Here is a 16308-nt window from a genome sequence, read left to right on the forward strand (position 1 = left end):
AACAGTGGGAGGGCTTCTAATGTCCTGGCCCCACTGGTGGACCTCCTGATGGCACCTGGTATTTTTGGCCACTGTGTGACAGAGTGTTGGACTAGATGGGCCTTTGGCCTGATCCAACATTGGCGTCTCTTATGTTCTTATGTTCTTAACCTTCTGCAGCAGAGTCAGGATCAGAACCCGGGTGCCCCAGATCCTAGTCTGACACTCTGACCAGTACACCACACTGCATGGTGATGTGATGCATGGATTATAACACAATAGTGGGACCACGACTCTCTTCCAGTCTTGCATGATTGCTCGTAATCCCAACTTTCCCAGTTATATACTTTTTTATTCTAAAATGCATCTTGATCCTCCTTTGGTGAGGAAAAAAATACTGAGCTATGTTGATTACATCAGCTCTCTCTTCCACGTTGATAGCCCCTGTTTGGGATGATGGTTTTCTACTTAAGGTCTTAGAGCTCCACCATGTGGAACATCGACTTAATGATAGCAACATATGTTCTTGCCGAAGGACCGTGGACTTCCTTCCTTGACCTGGGACATTTTTCAATATGTTATGGGTGTTGCTTTGTCTGTCTTCTCTAGCAGACTCCACATAGATCATCTTTGGAAATAATTCCACGTGACAGTGGCTCCAAACAGGGAAAAAACATGAAAACATCTCACCAGACAAATAGCTCCAAGCACACAGGGTTACCAAATACATTCTAGATAGCCACTTGGTTTGGTCAGTCAGAGGGGTGAGATACTAGGTAGAACGTTCTCCCATGTGGGAACTTAATATGAAACAAGCATGATGCTAAACTAGGAAGTTCAGAAGAATTTACCTAACCCTAACCCAGGCTAGCCTGATCTGGTCAGATCTGGGGGCGCCACTGGACTCTAGCTTCATTTTCACATTACTTTGTTGACTCTTGCATTTACGTGCTAATTTGCTGCTTTCCATTGATCTTACTGGCTGCCTGATCCAATTCCAGTTCTGCATCTGCATCTTGGCTCTGAGTGGCCCCTCCTAACAGCTGCCCCCCCCCCGCCCTCTTTTTTCCTGTAAGTAGCCCTTGAGGAGATTTTGCTCCAATTTGTCTGAAGAACTGTGCTTTGCACACAAAAGCTTACACTTTGAATACAACTTTGTTGGTCGTAAAGGTGCCACTCGACTCACGCTTTGTTTGGTTGCTTCAGACCAACATGGATAACCACCTGAGGTGAAAAGACAGTACAGGGGGGGAAAGATATGGAAAAAAAAGTAGTAATACACAGAGAGGAAGTTTAGTTTTGAAGGAACAGCCAGGACTTTGACACACACATACTACAAAGTTTGTGTCATTTAATTACTTTCTAAATAGGCAATTTACTTGTGTGGGGTGGGCAGGGAGAAACTTGTGACCAGTTGTTGAATGAGATAAACAGCAAGTTTGGAGTGTGGGTTATTAAATAAGATGGAAGGAGGGATGGAGGGATGACGGAAGACAGATGGATGGATAGATAGATGATAGATAGATAGATAGATAGATAGATAGATAGATAGATAGATAGATAGATAATGAAAAAAGGAAGGAAGGAAGGAAGGAAGGAAGGAAGGAAGTCGAGGAAAGTGGCAACACTTTGGTGTGCCATGACCCTCTCTCTGGAGAACCACTTTCTCATTTTATACTTCTTTATTCCACTATGTTCAGCTTCTATTTAGCTCAAGAAAACAAATGTTACAAAGCCGCTGTAAGTCTCCAGTGGCCTCTGATCCAAAGGGAAGCAGGCCTGTGTTGTGCTGCCTTTCAGAACTCCCTGTCACAAATGTAGCAAATTATTATACTTGCTCATTGACAGTGATACCTAGGGACTACTAGGGGGTGTACATTAATAGCCATCTTGCTCCCAGCAACATCATTTTCTAATGGGATAGCTATAATATTTGCTGTCCCAGTATTCTCAGCTTCTTCTACAATTACCAAATAAAATATTACTCTGTGCTCATTTTAAAGCAACCAAAGCATCCAAAAACCACTTTCTCATATGCTGGTGCTGTGGCTTTAGTTGGCCACTGGAGGGACTGTGAGAAAGCAGCTTATTAGGTACCACTTGCAACGTCTGTTTATTAGGGTAGTCAGAGAAGAAAAGGGGAAAAGGTTTGAAAGGTCAGTATGATTTTTTAGTGTCCAAATTAACAAACAATTTCAATTGTGATTCCTTTCTAAATATGCAATATGTAGTATATGTTAATGTTGGTTTGGGTGTCTTAATATCAATAACTAATTATGAATTGCATTCTGTACATGCTCTGTGAAAGTGTCTTGTGTTTTACAATTTTTTAAAAAAATTATGTGTCACATGTGCCCTATTTTTTAATTATTTCATTAGATCCCCCCCGACGAAGCTGCATGTGAAACACTTAAGGGTTGTTTAATTATTAAAAGATTCTATTTCTATTTCCCTCAACACTAATTTGTTTCTTCATCTTCCTCAAGTCATGCATAACATAAGAAGAGCCCTGCTGGATCAGACCAGTGGTCCATCTAGCATTACTGCCAGCATGGCAACTCAACTCAAATAACTCAATTTGTCTAACTTTGCTCCCATTAAGATAGTCTGGGCTGTACCACTTCAACTGCAGAAGGAAGTTCACATGATGAAATGCTCCTTCATATGAAAACAAATGGGTGCCATGTAGAACTCTAGCTTATCAGCACACAGAGTACCAGCCTTGCCACTGTTCCTATGCAAAAGCCTTCAGCATTTTGTGTTTTTAAAGTGGTACAGCCCAGACAGGGGTACAAGGCTTTCCAACATGAGCTTGGTCTAGAGTTCAAGCCTGTTTACTGCAAACTTTATGCAAGATTGCTGTTGAAGGGTACAAACTTCTTTTCATAACACTGTGAACAGTTATTGCTATGGCTCCTGTCCTTCTACTCATAGACCATTTCAATCCCTACTACTGTTAGACTATTTCAATGAGAAGTCTGACTTAGTCCTGGCCATGCAAAGTTGTTTGGAAAGTTAGCACAGATCTGTTTCCAAGACAAGAAGTGGAAGTTTCCATACACAGTAATCTGTAGGGCCTGGTTTAAGAATTTTTTGTATCTTTCCTTGCTATACCACATCTATGCCTATAATTCTGAACAATGGCAAAAAACCAAGAAGAAGAAAAAAAATTCACAGTGGGGCCAGGTACAGAATGGGGAGTTGGGTCTACAAATCTTGGGGGAGCCCCCGGGCTTGTAGGGGGAAAAATCTTAAATTAAAAAATGAAGGGATAAAATAGAAAAGTCTTTCAGAGTCCAGCTCTCACAAAATTACTTCACAAGATCTGGGCAGCCATTTTGAATGGCCTAGGCAAACACAGTGTGGCTGCCTAGGTAATCCAGAATAGCTATAGAGATGAGTTGTGAGTTGGAAGGAGAGAAGGAACAGGCAGGTAGGAAAGACAAAAAGGAATAGGGGTGGGGGGAACAAAGCCAGAGCAGAAGGAGGGAGGAAACAAAAAATGGAAGAAAGGGGTGTGAGAAACAGATGCTTGAGGGGAGGAAGAGAGCAGGGAAAAGGAAGAAGCTGCGAAGGCTATGAGGAAGTAGAAAGCCTGAGATAATATAGGGAAGAGAATCACCTGCCATAGGTAGATGAGATTTCTGTCCCCCACCCGCCCAGTGAGTTCTTGTGGGGTCCCCCCCCATTTGTTATCCTGAATGTAGAAAGAAAATAAAATGCTATTTCTTATTAGTTACTAAGCCCTTGATGTAGAATTTCACCCCGATTTTGTTTCCTTTTTATGTTTCAGGAAGAAGTGATGACAAACCTGAGCCCGTAGAAAGTAAAATCTCAATAACCAAGAAGTACATTGTTGACTCACATTCTGCCTTTCAAAGGAACACTCCATCGTTGTGGCTTACCTCGGGCAGTAGCTGTCTCGCCATCTGCATGAGCCATGCGCTGCATGGCAGTCGCTCCGACACATATCGGCATGCTGACGTGTTGTCCTAAAATGGAAGTTGACAGGTCCACAGCAGACACGTCCCTCAGCATCCGGGGATACAGTTTTAATCTGGCATAAATGGAAATAGGGCCACACTGTCAAATGATGACCACCCTATTAAACGTTTGCTCAGTACATGAGAGCCATGATGCAAAACCAGTCTGATGGCCCAAATATTCAGCTTAAACTAGCGCTGACACATGAAATCATTAAGCACAGGAACTGGAGAAGCTTGGACAGAAATTGGTGATGATGGTGAGGAGGAGGAAAAGGAGGAGGAGGAGGAGGAGGAGGAGGATGGATTTATACCCCACCCTTCACTTGGAGTCTCAGAGCAGTTTACAATCCCCTCCCCACAACAGACACCCTGTGAAGTAGGTGGGGCTGAGAGAGCTCTTTGGAGGACTGCCCTTGAGAGAGCAGCTCTGAGAGAACTTGTAACTGATCCAAGGTCACACCAGCAGCTACATGTGGAGGAATGGGGAATCAAACCCGGTTCTCCCAAACTAGAATCTACGCTTTTAACCACTACACCAAACCTGGAAAGTGAGCCAGCATACATGTAAATGAGAGAAGATCTGGTATGAAAATCAAGTTGTGTTAAGCAACATGAGAAGGGCAGTGGTTTGGGAAACAGAGGGAGCTCAGTGGCCTTCAACCCACGGTTCAGGAACCTCTGGTAGGTCATGTACTCTAACCTGTTGGGTAGCTGTCCTTGATGTACAGCTATCACTATTTTGCATCCTTTTGGAAGAATCGCTGCTATACATGCATACAGAAGTATTGGCAACATGATTCCCGTCTCTCTTTTCAGAGGAAGTTAAAGGCATTCCCTTTGAGAATGCCATTTCAAAACATGGGTGAAACTTGTAAAGGATCATGTTAACAAGTCTAGCTAGCGGCAAAAAGCTGCCTCCAGTGAAGGATTTGTTGGGTCATCATAATATTCTATTCACTGAGAATGATAAAAGGGTTGGAACACTTTCCCTATGAAGAAAGGTTAAAACGCTTGGGGCTCTTTAGCTTGGAGAAACAACAACTGAGGGGTGACATGATCGAGGTTTACAAGATTATGCATGGGATAGAGCAGGTAGAGAAAGAAGTACTTTTCTCCCTTTCTCACAATACAAGAACTTGTGGGCACTCCATGAAATTGCTGAGCAATCGGGTTAGAACGGATAAAAGGAAGTACTTCTTCACCCAAAGGGTGACTAACACATGGAATTCACTGCCACAGGAGGTGGTAGTGGCTACAAGCATGGACAGCTTCAAGTGAGAATTAGATAAACATATGGAACAGAGCTCCATCAGTGGATATTAGCCACAAGGTATAGATAGGAACTCTCACTCTGGGGCAAGTGATGCACTGTATTCGTGGTGCTTGGGGGGGGGGAGCAACAGTGGGAGAGCTTCTAGTGTCCTGGCCCCACTGCTGGACCTCCTGATGGCACCTGGTATTTTTGGCCACTGTGTGACACAGAGTGTTGGACTGGATGGGCCTTTGGCCTGATCCAGCATCAGCTTCTCTTATGTTCTTGTGTTCACTTCCTCTCTCTATGTATATTTTTTTGTTTGTATGTGCACGTGTGTAACCATGCCTGGAAGTCATGGTGACCTCTGGTGACTCCTACTGGGTCGTGGAGAACGTTCAGAGAAGTGCCTTGATAGCCTGCCTCTGCCTCCCGGCCCTGGTATTCTTTGGAGGTCTCCCACCCAAATACTTGCCCTGCTTCGCTTCCGAGATCTGACGAGATCCAGCTTGCCTGGGCTACCCAGGTCAGGACAAGGTACACTTCCTTTAGAAGTGCTTTCTAAAGTGCTACAAATATTGTCCTCGCCCCTCTAATCACACATGGTTGAGATTACCTATATTTTAAGTAGAGCTTTCTTAGTCTTGACTTCATCTATTTCAAGTTAATTAAGTTCCAGTAACTAATCCAGGTACATGGACATGCCTGATTGAAACAGTCACCCTTTCACCATTTTACTTACTTACCATTTACTTTGCTTTCCTTTAGTGTTGCTTAGTCTGTCTGGCGGCAGCTCGCTAACGCCTCATCCTAACGCCTTGTCCTGCTATTGGAGACTCAGGGTTGCCAGCCTTCAGGTGGGATCTGAAGGATTTGTGACTGTGCCCACCACCCTTTGACACAATTCCAAAGGTGCCTGCAGGTTCAAAAAAGTTGGGGAGTCCCCAGTGTTCCCTCTTAGCTGAGTTAGTGTGAGCTAGCTCACAGTTTTTTAGCCTCTGGCTCACACGTTTTTGTCTTAGCTCAGGAAGGATGGCTCTGGAGCAGACTAATTTATGCAGCAGCCAAATCGCTTGCTCACAACTTCAATGCCAGTAGCTCACAAAGTAGAGTTTTTGCTCACAAGACTCCGTAGCTTAAAGCAGGGGTGTCAAACATGCGGCCCGAGGGCCGGATCAGGCCCCTGGCAGGCTTCTCTCAGGCCCGCAGTGGAACTGGCTGTCTTCTGCTTCTTCTTCCAGTTCTGCTGCTGCTGCATCATCGTAGAGTTTGCAGCTTACAGATACGCACCTGAACAGCATACTCAAGATTGCAACAGCACAGACATTTTAATGTAATAATTCAGAGCAAGAGGCGTCAGTTATCAGACACCATTAAATAAACAAAATATTGCAAGAGTGCTAATGTTTTAAACATGGTTTTATTTTAAGTTAAAAAAAACACCTTTGTGTTTGTGTCCTTTATAAAGTTTATATCTCCACTACCTGGCATTACATTTTATGACACACATGGCTCGACCCAACAAGGTCTCATTTATGTCAGATCCAGCCCTCATAACAAATGAGTTCGACACCCCTGCCTTAGAGGGAACATTATGGGGACCTCTGCTACAGGCTACACCCATCACCTCCTGGCTGGGAATGAACTATCTTAATCCATGGAAATTAATAGGGCTAGAGGGCAAAGGTGGAAAGGGGGAGATAGCAGCTTTGCTCCTGTTCTCCTGTTGCTTGGAGGAGTTGAGTCTGGAGGCACCTCCTCTTCCACTGAAGGTACTTGTGCCTTGTGATCCACCCATGAGAAAGACACGGTACATTTTGGGGATACAGTGCACAGTTTGAGAACTGCAATAAGCTGTTACTGTGTTTTCATCAAAAGCAAATCTTTTTTAGAATTCTCAGCCAAGCAATATGGAGTGGACTAAATCCAATTATTTCCAGTTCGGGTAATGCCATGTGAATGAATTCATGTTCCAGCAAAGTCAGCGAAAGCTCTGGGAAGTGACATATTTCTGCAGCAGTTAAAGACTCGCTGAGCAGGAAGAAAGCACACACATCCCTCCTCCAGCACCGGACTTCTTGTAGACATTTTCTGCCATGGCTTGTGCAGCGACATCTCTTGTGCAAAACCACCAATAAGGGAGTTTGTGATTGCGTGTGTGTGTGTGTTTGAAGTGCTGTCAAGTTGCTGCTGACTTATGGTGACCGTATGAATTAATCTTCTCCAAAACATCCTATCGCTAATCTCCTTGCTCAGGTCTTACAGGCTTTCTTTGATTGAGTCAGTCCATCTCCCGTTGGGTCTTTCTCTTTTCCTGCTGCCTTCAACTTTTTCTAGCATTATTTTGGTGCAGTGCAGTTAAGAGCAGCAGACTCTGATCTGGAGAACTGGGTTTGATTCCCCACTTCTCCACATGCAGCCAGCTGGGTGACCTTGGGTCAGTCACAGTTCTCTCAGAGCAGTTCTCTCAGAGCTCTCTCAGCCCCACCTACCTCACAGGCAATACTCCCTCTAAGCTGTGGAGTCTTGGGAGCAAAAATTCTACTTTGTGAGCTACGGGGATTAAAGTTGTGAGCGAGCGATTTGCCTACTGCATAAATTAGTTTACTCCGAAGCCGTCCTTCCTGAGCTAAGACAAAAATGTGTGAGGTGGAAGCTAAAAAACTGTGAGCTAGCTCACACTCACTCAGCTTAGAGGGAACACTGCCTGTGAGGTAGGTGGGGCTGAGAGACTCCTCCTCCTCCAGTGGACCTGGTTTTCTCATGATGTGACCAAAGTACGATAGCCTCAGTTTAGTCATTTTAGCTTCTAGGGAGAGTTCAGGCTTGATTTGATCTAGAACCTACTTATTTCTCTTTTGGGCAGCCCACAGTATCCATAAAACTCTCCCCCAACACCACATTTCAAATGAATCCACTTTCTTCCTGCCAGTTTTCTTCACTGTCCAACTTTCACACCCGTACATAGTAATGGGGAATAAGTACAGACATCACCCTGCCAACAAAAGTCCGCATGGTCAAAGCAATGGTATTCCCAGTAGTCATGTATGGCTGCGAGAGTTGGACTATAAAGAAAGCCGAGCGCCGAAGAATAGATTCTTTTGAACTATGGTGCTGGAGAAGACTCTTGAGAGTCCCTTGGACTGCAAGAAGATCAAATCAGTCAATCCTAAAAGAAATCAACCCTGACTGTTCCCTGGAAGGCCAGATAATGAAACTGAAGCTCAAATACTTTGGCCACCCAATGAGAAGGGAGCACTCACTGGAGAAGACCCTGATGCTGGGAAAGATTGAAGGTCAAAGAAGACGGGGATGGCAAAGGAGGAGATGGTTAGACAGTGTCATAGATGCAACAAACATGAAGTTGAGCAAACTTCAGAGGACGGCGGAAGACCGGAAGGCCTGGCATGATCTGGTCCATGGGGTCGCGAAGAGTCGGACTCGACTGTGCGACTGAACAACAACAACAAAAATGTTATGACTTGTCTTGATCTTGGTCTCCAGCGACACATTATGGAGATGGCCTACATATGCATAACTTTCTGTTTTGTTCATGGGGCTCAGTAGCTCAGGCATCTATTTAGGCTTTGTTGGCAGGAGGTAGTCTTCTGTACAGTGACCAGAAAAAGGATGTCAAGGGTTCTACAAGGACCCAAGAAGTTCATTCGCCCAGAATCCCTTTTTATCCATCAGCAGCAGCTGTAGCCAAACGTTTGAGACAAACTGGGAAGCAACCCTGGTGGTAACTTCTCTCTTTTGTGTACGTGGCTGTTGATGCATATTGCTAAAAGTCTGCAATGTAGATGGAGGCCGTGACGGTGTTTCTGTAGCAAGTTGTTCACATCCTTTTTGAAATCACTCCCAGACAAGGGCTTATTTTATCACCTCCGAGTTAGTGTCAATAGAGAAGATACACATGCTACTGTAGGGCAACTCCATCACTGAGGGGAACTGAAGATTAGGAGAGGGGAAATCTGCCAATTGAGGAGATACAGGGGTCTGGCATACCCTCATACAACAGCTGACCAAGGAGCATAGGGTTGCCAACTCTGAATTGGGAAATTCCAGGAGATTTGGGGGAACCTGGGGGTGGACCTCAGCAGGGTATAATGCCATAGAACTGAGCATTCAGATGCTGCTACAGTGAATTTGATCCACTGAATCTTTATCTTCACACACACTCTTTAGAAGCTTTTAACTGAAATCAGACTGGGCTTTCTGAGAAATACTGCAACAACTGTTGTAAATGATGCGGCTACGCCAGGAAGCACTTGAAGGAAGGGTAGTGAAATACGCGTTCAGCAATTGTCTTGATCCAACTTTCAACATCTCTCCCAACCCAATCTGATGTCACGGACAGGAAAGAAGAAACCTCAGCTCCTAGGCCTGCTCTTCTGGCTGCTTCTCCAAACCGCTGCTTTACAGTGCAATACTTGGCTATCACAAGCCATGTCAACTCGTGCCCACTGTGGCTAGAAGGCAGGGTTGCCAGCCTCCAGGTGGGACCTGGAGTTCTCCCGCTTTTACCACGGATCTCCAGCTGACAGAGATCAGCTCCCCTGGAGAAAATGGCGGCTTTGAAGGGGAGACTCTGTAGTATTGTACCATGCTGTAGTACTGCCCCTCTCCTCCCCCAAACCCCACCATCTCCCAGATCTACCCCCAAAGTCTCCAGACAGGAAGCACTTGAAGGAAGGGTAGTGAAGCAATTGTCTTGATCCAACTTTCAACATTTCTCCCAACCCAATCTGATGTCACGGAGAGGAAAGAAGAAACCTCAGCTCCTAGGCCTGCTCTTCTGGCTGCTTCTCCAAACTGCTGCTTTACAGTGCAGTACTTGGCTACCACAAGCCGTGTCAACTCGTGCCCATTGTGGCTAGAAGGTAGGGTTGCCAGCCTCCAGGTGGGACCCGGAGTTCTCCCGCTCTTACCACGGATTTCCAGCTGACAGAGATCAGCTCCCCTGGAGAAAATGGCGGCTTTGAAGGGTAACCTCTGTAGTATTGTACCATGCTGTAGTATTGCCCCTCTCCTCCCCAAACCCCACCATCTCCCAGATCTACTCCCAAAGTCTCCAGGTATTTTCCAACCCAGGCCTGGCAACCCTACTAGAAAGGTGGAGAGATACTGTGTTTGTGTGTGTGTCAAGGGCCATCAAGCCACAGCCAACTTAGGTGACTCCATAGAGTTTTCAAGGGAAGAGACATTCTGAGGTGGTTTGCCCTTGCCTGCCTCTGTGTAGCAATCCTGGGCTTCCACGGGGGTCTCCCATCCAAATACTAACCAGGGCTGGCCCTGCTTGGCTTCTGAGATCTGACTAGCCGAGGCCATCCAAGTCAGGGCAAAGGGATCCTACCCTGCTAAGATACAAAACGAAAACAAGCCACATATCGACTCGGATACCATATAAAAACACAGACTTCATGCTCTGCAAATACCCTGCTAACGCCCTGATGTAACTTCAGCAAACCCAAAACGAAGGGCCATTTCACAACGTACAAAGTCCTTGTGGCTGCCCTGAGGACTTGTTATCAGACAATTTAAATCTGAAATGTATTAATGGGAATTGCCTTCTGTTTAACCAGAAAATCCAGCATCACCAGCCACTATATGCGGTAGTAAAGTGGCTGACCCCTTGCACCAGTTCCGAAAGCAGTGAAACCAGGCCGTACACGGACTCTGTCCATGCAGGGAACTCCCGGGTATGCAGAACAATAAAACACTTTGAAGTAGCCAGAAGGAGGCAAACTCCCCCCCTAACAATCCAGTCAGATGAGGACTGAATATGCTTCAGCATACAATGTTGAGAGGACCTGAGAAAGGTAATTGGGGGGGGGGGGGTGCGGGATTTTAGGAGTTTACATAATCCCAAAGGTAAAAATGTGGTGGTGGGGATTTCTCCTTCTTTTGTGGCTGGTTGCTGGCCCTCATCTTGCTATACCTGTTTCCCACATTTAGCAGAAGAAGTTATATATTATGTGACCATTTGCTACACAAGCACAGAAGTTGTTTTGCTGAAGGGACCCCAAGGAGTGCAGATGAGTCAGCATCAACTTTGTGGTGCAGCTACCTTTTCTTGGGCATGGCACAGTCTGTCAGAACTTTCTGCATGGACAACACGGGTCTCGCCATTCTATTAAGGCTGATAGGACCAAGCGCAAGATTCCGGATGTAAGCAATTTTTTATCCGAATCCCGTTTCACAGCAACTCCTGGAATACCAAGATGCATAGTTGTGTTGGCCATGATTATTTACAGATTCTGTAGCCATTTAAGCTCCCATGGTGGACAATTTGCTCCTTCCTTCTACCACCCCATCACAGGTCTGACTCCGTGCCTGAAACAGGTCGTTTCCGTTTACTGATTTCTGCCCCACTGCTCACCTGGAAAATGCGTCTACATTTTCTGCTAACGTCTGCTGATCATCTGCCCCAGACCTGTAATAATCGTACACTGATTTTGGAAGAACTTCCTTAGCGTGCTGTTCAAAGTCAGCAATACAAATCAGTCTTCCTGACATGACGGTGGATTCCTCTGTTGGATTTTGCTTCTCAGGCTGTTTGAAAAGGTTGGCTCTTCTGCCGGTGAATCATTAAATCTTAGCAGAGTTTAGACTGTTTAAAGTAACCCGAGTAATGAGTCAACCACTTATTGACATTCTGGACTCCGACTTTGGACTTTGCCATGTATTTTTTATTCACCCAATCAAGATGCGACCCACAGCCATGTTAATCAATTCAGAAAGCAAAAAAAAAATATTTGAACATAGATCCAGTTGGTCAGCCTTTTGGTCTGAAGCAGTAGAACAAATTTAGAGTCCAGTGGCACCTTTAAGACCAACAAAGGTTTATTCAAGGTGTGAGCTTTCGCTTGCACGCACACTTTATCAAATGCACACGAAAGCTTATACCTTGAATAAAGCTTTGCTGGTCTTAAAGGTGTCATTGGACTCTAAACTTGTTCTAATATTTGAACATGCAATTCAAGATATTTGAAGTTGGGGTGCTTTACCAGAACCTAAGCCTAAGGAGCTCTCCAATGCAGACATTTTCTCTTTCTACCCAAAGATCCTCAAGGCACTTCACAACAGGCTAAAATACACTGGCATTATAAAATCAATACAAAATTAACGAAGTCATCTGAGGGGAAAAACAGACGAATGAATTTAATAAGCCCTGTCCAATGCAATCCAAAAGGCCTTCTGGAAAATATTAGTCCAGACAGCCTGGAGGAATGATACCAACCTCATTCCTGGTGGAAGATGGGAGGCAGCAGAGAAAAGGTGCTCTTCTGGGTCTCTACCCAACCTGACCTCAGTTATGACTGGTCCCATGGGAAGGCACCATGCATGGATCTAAGACCGTGGGCCAACTGATACAAACTGCTTCCCTTAAATATATACAGTAGATGCAAATGGCAAATTAACACATCAGGTACAAAAGGTTCTAGCCCCATCTTTTAAATGATTTTGTTAGTCAATGGCCCCGGTCACACGGCAAAGTTGCCGTGGGAGAGGCACAGATGATGGGCAGATTATCCGGGCGCGATCACACCCCAACATCTGGGAAGTGGGGTGCACCCGTGATTTACCGCCGAAAATGCGCATTAAAAAAGTAGTACCTCCAAAGTACTAGTAAACGTTTGCCACGAGCTGCCTCCAGACTCCTGTGGTGTGATCGTGCCGGCGCCCGGCATTCCCCTCTGGTCCCTCGTTTACCTGCCGCAAGGACCCGTGGTGTGCCGGCGTCTGATTGCGTAATCACGGATCAAATTGCGCCGGGGCTGTTAGCCACGCCTCTCCCCCCCCGCGCGATATCCAGCCCGTGTGACCGGGGTCTGTTTTAGTTTTCCTGGGAGCCTTAATCATGGGCCCAAGATGTAAATAAAAACTGGAAAAACTGCAAACCTGCTACGTACCCTCACATCTACCTCTAGGGGGATGATTACTGGGACAGTCAGAAACCTCTGTGCATTCCACAGATTAGGGAAGGCATTGCCAAGTCTAAAAAACAAGGTCTGCGTGGTTAACAACGCAAATCAAGGAAGCTATTAAAAAGTAAAGAGGCTTCTTTTTAAAAAGGTGGGTCTGCCCCAATGGAGGGATCACAGACTCTGAATGTGGAATTACCCTCAGTCACCATGGCTAGTAGCCATTGATAGACCTCTCTTCCATGGATCTATCTAATCCCCTTTTAAAGCTGTTTATTCCTGTGGCCATCACTACATCCTCTGGCAGCAAATTCCACATTGTAATCACTCTATGTGTAAAGTAGTATTTCCTTTTGTCCGTCCTGAACCTACTGCCCCTCAGTTTCATTGCATACTGAGTTCTAGTATTTTGGGAGAGGGGGAATAATTTCTGTCAATTCTCTCCATCCCATGCATGATTTTATAAACCTCCATCATGCCCCCCACCCTTAGTCATTTCTTTTCATTAACTGAAACATCCCAGACTCTTCAGCCTTTCCTCATAGGGAAGGTGGTCCAAACCCCCCTCCCCCAAATCATCTTGGTTGACCTCCTCTGTACTTTTTCCAGGTCTGCAAAGCCCTTTTGGAGATACGATGACCAGAACTCTACACAGTATTCCAAGTGAGGCCACATCATAGATCTAAACATGGGCATTACAATATTGGCAGTTTTATTCTCATTGCCTTAATAATCCCTAATATAGTTTGCCTTTTTCACCGCTGCAGCACACTGGGTTGATACTCTCATTAATCTACCCACTGAGACCCCAGGATCTTTTCCCCTCGCAGTCTCAGAAAGTTCAGACCCCCATTTAGCCTATACTTTAAACTAGTATTTTTAATCCCAATGTGCATCACCTTACACTTACCGACACTGAACTACATGTGCTACAGTGCCACACACTCACCCGGTTTGTGGAGGTCCTTTTGGAGCTCATTACAGCTCCCGTCTCTAGTTCCAGCTCCTGCCAACCTAGCAGTTTGAAAGCAAGAAATTGCAAGTAGATAAATAGGTACCACTTCAGTGGGAAGGTAACAGCATTCCGTGCGCCTTGGTGTTTAATCATGCCAGCCACATGACCACGGAAACGTCTTCGGACAGCGCTGGCTCTTCGGCTTTGAAACGGAGATGAGCACTGCAACCCTAGAGCCAGATTCAACTGGCTTTCGAGCAAGGGAACCTTTACCTTTACTTTTTACAGCCAGCCTGGTTTTCACCATCCTAAAATGTTTTGTGTTATCTGTAAACTTGGCCACTACACTACTCACCCCTAGTTCCAAATCATTTTTGAATAAATTAAAAAGTACCAGCCCCAATACTGATCTTTGTGGGACCCCACCGCCTACTTTCCTCCATTGTCTTTGCTTCCTGTCATGTAACGAGTTTTTAATCCAGACGGGAACACATTCTCTTATCCCATGACTACTAAGTGTACCCAGGAGTCTCTGGTGAGGTACCTTGTCAAAAGCCTTTTGAAAGTCCAGGTATATAATGTCTACCAGGTCACGACTGTCTACATCCTTGTTCACTTTCTCAAAGAACTCCAAGAGGTTGGTGAGGCAGGACTTCCCTTTGCAGAAGCCCAAAAACTCCACTGGATTGGGAGGGGATGAGCCAGACTCTGTTTAAGGTTAGGAAGGGGAAAACTTTCTTCTGAGACAGAATCTTGGTAGCTTGGGATAAGAGCATCAGTGTAAGCCAGGTTTTTATTGGGCTTTTGGGGTCAATTTAGGGAAGAAATTTTGTTTTAGTGAGACAAATAAGCATTCTGGTTAAGGGCCTGACATTCCTAACATATATATACAGGTTCTGTGGACAGCTGTGTGTTAAGACAACAACCTTGAACCTGGAGAGGATCCTGTCTGTTATGGAAATATGAAACCTTGGAAGCTGAGCTAACCTATCTTGAGAAAGGGAAATCAAATCTCCCCTCAGGGTTTATTTACATTAACTGAGACTCAGCTACAAAGCAGTTACTCTTTGAGGAAAGCTTGTATCCTACAGGGGTGAAGTTGAGACCCAGTTTCACCTTATATATTGAAGCAAGCCATCCACATACAAAAAAAATTACCCTATTAAATACTTTTATTTCCTGTCAAATAAACCTTTTTTGTTGTTGTTCATCTCCATCTGCTGTATCTTGGTCTGTCAAGTCAAGTCATCCACACACACACAAAAATTATCCTATTGAATAGTTTTCTTTCCTGTTAAATAAACCTTTTTTTCATTGTTCATCTCCTTCTGCTGTATCTTGGTCTGTCAAGTCAAGTATCTATGGAGTCCCTGGAACTCCACTGGATGGGAGGGGGGGAACTAGCCTCAGCTTAAGAGGGGTGAAGGAGCTGCGGTGGCTCAAGTGGTTAAGATGCTGAACTGCAGGCTGTGGAAGGTCGGTAGTTCAGCAGTTCGAGACCCGAGTGTGCCGCATGATGGAGTGAGCTCCCGTCTCTAGTTCCAGCTCCTGCCAACCTAGCAGTTCGAAAGCAAGAAATTGCAAGTAGATAAATAGGGACCACTTCAGTGGGAAGGTAACAGCGTTCCGTGCGCCTCGGCGTCTAGTCATGCCGGCCACATGACCACGGAAATGTCTTCGGACAGCGCTGGCTCTTCGGCTTGGAAACGGAGATGAGCACCGCAACCCTAGAGTCGGATTCGACTGGCTTTCAAGCAAGGGAACCTTTACCTTTACCAGGGGTGAAGACTCCCCCCTCCCTCTTTTGGACTGGAATTTCATCGCTCTGGAAAGGAACATCAGCTTAGCCAGGCTTTAATTTCGCTTTTAGTAAGGGTTGGGGGGGGGGTCAGCTTATGGAAACTTATCTTTGTGCAACAAATAAGCATCCTGTTAAGGGCCCACCATTCCTACCTGGTGTGTGCAGATTCTGTGGTGAAGTGCTCTTTGATAGAAAAGAACGGCCTTGAATCTGCTGAGGTACCCTGTCTGGACAAAGGGCAATCAAAGCTCCTCTCAGGGTTATTTACTTTATTAGAGTGCCGGTTCTACTTGATAGATTTCAGTTATCCATAAATCGCCATGGCTGGTAGCCATTGATTGGCCTTCTCCTCCATGTGTAGTGTTGCCAGCCAACCAGTTGGCACCTGGAGATCTCTTTAAGAATCA

At 45.3% G+C, this 16308-nt stretch overlaps 1 protein-coding gene across 1 annotated transcript in view; it reads right to left on the reverse strand.

Moving 5' to 3' along the window:
• Positions 1-11736, reverse strand: part of HAO1 (hydroxyacid oxidase (glycolate oxidase) 1) — a 40042-nt gene extending 28306 nt beyond the window's left edge. The window contains exons 1-2 of the mRNA XM_015409455.1: positions 11600-11736; positions 3885-4036 (exon numbers count right to left, since the gene is read on the reverse strand). Coding sequence (XP_015264941.1) covers positions 3885-4036; positions 11600-11736 — 289 coding nt within the window. The remainder of the gene's footprint in view (positions 1-3884; positions 4037-11599) is intronic.
• Positions 11737-16308: the final 4572 nt, after the last annotated feature.

The sequence above is a fragment of the Gekko japonicus genome, unplaced genomic scaffold (assembly GCF_001447785.1).
Source record: "Gekko japonicus isolate JY-2015 unplaced genomic scaffold, Gekko_japonicus_V1.1 scaffold846, whole genome shotgun sequence".
In the NCBI taxonomy this organism is placed as follows: domain Eukaryota; kingdom Metazoa; phylum Chordata; class Lepidosauria; order Squamata; family Gekkonidae; genus Gekko; species Gekko japonicus.